The sequence below is a fragment of the Pteropus alecto genome, unplaced genomic scaffold, assembly GCF_000325575.1.
Source record: "Pteropus alecto unplaced genomic scaffold, ASM32557v1 scaffold86, whole genome shotgun sequence".
Classification (NCBI taxonomy): domain Eukaryota; kingdom Metazoa; phylum Chordata; class Mammalia; order Chiroptera; family Pteropodidae; genus Pteropus; species Pteropus alecto.
This window is the reverse complement of record NW_006442109.1, coordinates 24,946,230-24,949,419: the sequence shown is the minus strand read 5'-3', so window position 1 is coordinate 24,949,419 and position 3,190 is coordinate 24,946,230. Positions and strand designations below refer to the sequence as shown.

At 40.1% G+C, this 3,190-nt stretch overlaps 1 protein-coding gene across 1 annotated transcript in view; it reads right to left on the bottom strand.

Annotated features, from left to right (window-relative positions):
* The window catches only part of SLC30A4 (solute carrier family 30 member 4), a 28,007-nt gene extending 24,817 nt beyond the window's left edge, over positions 1-3,190 (bottom strand). The window contains exons 1-2 of the mRNA XM_006920403.2: positions 3,139-3,190; positions 2,491-2,995 (exon numbers count right to left, since the gene is read on the bottom strand). Of these exons, the coding sequence (XP_006920465.1) occupies positions 2,491-2,881 (391 nt within the window). The 5' untranslated portion in view covers positions 2,882-2,995; positions 3,139-3,190. The remainder of the gene's footprint in view (positions 1-2,490; positions 2,996-3,138) is intronic.

The following is a 3,190-nucleotide window of genomic DNA, read 5'->3' as shown; positions in this document are numbered from 1 at the left end:
ACTCCAGCCAAACTGGCTTTCTTTTTAGGTCATTTTAAAGAATTGCAGGTTTTAGGACCTTTGTACACACTGTTCTCTTCACTTGGAAACTTCTCTACTCCCTTGCTTAAATAACTCCTGCTATTCTTTTTTTTTTCGGTTTAACCATATCTGGCTCATGCATAAACTATGCCCTACTGGTTATAACGTCTTATAGCTCCTTGTTCTTTTTCTTCATAGCACTTAAGACAATCTGAATTTTAAATTACTTGTGTATTTATTTGTTTAACATCTGTGTCCTCTTAGATTAAATGCTTCAGATAGTAGGGATCATAATAGTTTTGTTCTCCATTGTATATCCAGAATACACAGCACGGTGCTTGACACATAGTAAGTACTCAAAAAATATTTGCTGAATGGAAGGAGGAAAAGAATGGACCTTGTCTAAGGTCTCAGGTTAGTGGCAAATCCAAGATTAAAAATCAAGTCTCCTTTTTCAGATCTTTAAATTACTCTCTGCTTCCTAAAAAAAATGCTTTATTTCTACGTGCTTTTGACACACTTAATAAATACGCTACTGTATGTAACTTAATTCTATATAACATTCTGAATAATAGTGTTAATGCCTTATCCTAATGCCAATCCTAACAACTCTGTATTGTCTAACAAAAGATTTTCATATTTGAAAATAAAGTCAGTATGTGAAAGGAAATAATTATTGTGGCTTTCACAAAACAACATTTACCAAATAAAGAGATTTCAAAAATGGTAAGTCAGGACAGTTAGGTCTTAATATTTTTAGGCAAAATGAATTCTAAATTTCACAGGGGAAACTCTGGAATAATGTGATTTTTAACTTCAAATACTAAATGTTAACTTTAAGAATCACTAAGTCAGAATGACTCAATATTCAAGCTGTATGAATTTGGGTAAGTCACTGAGTTTTAGTCTGCTAACACCATGCCATATCTAGCCACGGCTTCACTCCTGTTTTTTAATTTCTTCTACAGCTTAAGCATTTATAACACTCTAACACAATAAAAATTAATTCAACAAAAAATTATTGAGTGTCTACTCTGAGTCAGTCGTTGTTCTAGGTGCTGGGAATTCAGCTCCTATTTCAGTGGAGAAAGACAGATATTAAATAAGTAAATATACGAACAAGATAATCTCAGATGCTGAAGGCTTTTAAAGTGGAGGACACAACAAGGGAGAAGAGAGGTCAGTTAGAAAAGGTCTCTCCGAGTCATCTTTTGAGATGAGACATGAATGACAAGAAACCTGCCAACAGAAGATTTGGGAAAAGGCAATCCATATAAAGCAGTGTTTTCCAAGCTGCAGGCCCTGACCACAAAATCAATTAAGTGGGCTGGGACCACAGTTGAAAAAAATATTAGCACACATCATATGAAATAAAACTTCTGTTTCGGTTATACATGTATTTATACATTGTGTGTATGTGTATACACATACATATGAATGCATACACACCTACATGAGTCACAATATTAATTGTATTTACTATAGTGAGGTCAAAAAAATTTAAAAGCCACTGAGGTAGAGGGACCAGCCAGCCCGAAGGCCTTATGGGCAAGAAAGAACTTTATGAATTGTAGAGAGAAAGGTGGCCAGCTTGGCTGAAGTGAGCACTGGGAGGAGTGATATGAAATGAGGTAGGAAATGTATACAGTTTTTCTACATTCAATCTCCAACCAGCCCCTTAAATCTGGACTACCACCTCTGTTCTCATCATGGTTTATCACTAAGAGATAACATCGCAGAATGATTTACCTGTTTTAATGTCACTTTGTAAATAGCCACTAAGAGAAGTTACACTGTGACTATGAAATTAATCTCTAAACAAAATATATTTTATAGTGAATGTATTACATAAATAATTAAAAAATTAAAAACCAAGTTCATCAATCCTGGGGGAGCCATTTTCTGGTTCCTTTCAGTTCTTCTTTATAGTGAAAAACTTTCAAGTTAGCTAGTAGTATTTAATTCTGCAAATCTCTTGGCTATAAGTCCAAAAGGAATGGTATAAAGAGATCACTTAAGCCAAATGAGAGAAAAAAATCAGGAGGCTAGGAATGTAGATGTGGCTCTTCCATTACCATCTAATTTCCTCACAATTTATTTAACGTTACTCTCTGGGCCCTCAGATCCCTAATGTGAAAAAAAAAAAGGTAGAGCAGGTGTCCAGGAAGGTTCCTTCATTCGTACTGTAAAATTTTATGACTCTAAGTAATTTTAGAATCATTTACTATTTTAAAAGTTGCAAAACTAACCTGGTGTTTTACCAGAGTTTTTTTAAAAAGAGGAAGTTACATGATACACAACGAAGATATTAATATAATAAGTTTATGTTGTACATAGGTTGGTCTGCACTTTGGAACTGTGTGGCCTTTTCCCATCACACGCTTCCTGAAAAGAAAGTTTAAATCTCAAATCACGTGTAACTAAAGCTTGACAAATGTTAATGGCAAGTGAGTTGGCAACACAACTCACCTACAAGTTCTCCAATCATGAAAAGCAAGTACAGAACGGCAGCAATGGTCAACCTGGTTTTCACCTTTCTCTGCTTCAGCAACTCTCTCCGTTTGCTGCAGTTGTCACAAGGGTCCACCTTCAAACTCAGCTGGCTATTGGTCAAAGGTAAGTCCTGGTCCAGTAGGGAATCATCGTCGCCCTGGAGGGCTGCGTGTGCCCCGTTAATAGGCCTTTCCGGGGTTTCAGAGCCATCATCGGCCACCACAACTCGAAGTTTATTAAATCGAGAAAGCCCCTCGTACCCAACCTCGTCAGAGAAGTCGAAGGCGCTGGTGTCATTCAAAAACAGAGGCGCATCATCCTTCCTCAGCAGAGATTTGAGGCGCTTCCACGCGCCCGATCCGGCCATGGCAGAGGCCGTGCGGCCGCGGCGCTGAACGGCTCGGTGCAGGCGGACGGCCGGCGGCTCCTACTTCACCGGAGCGCCAGTTTCCGATGGCACTGCCGCGCATCCCTCCCCATCCTGTGGAAAACGAAACACATTATAAATTAAAGGCGCCCCATCACAGCCCACAAGTTCTGAAGCCCCAGGCAGTGGGGGGTGGGGAGGGGGGCGCAGGGCCGGCTTGGAGACGCCACGGCTCCGCGAGGGGGCGGCACGTCTACCTGGGGCGCTGCCGCGGGGCCGCCGCTCATCTCCTCGCCCCCAGCCGGCTCG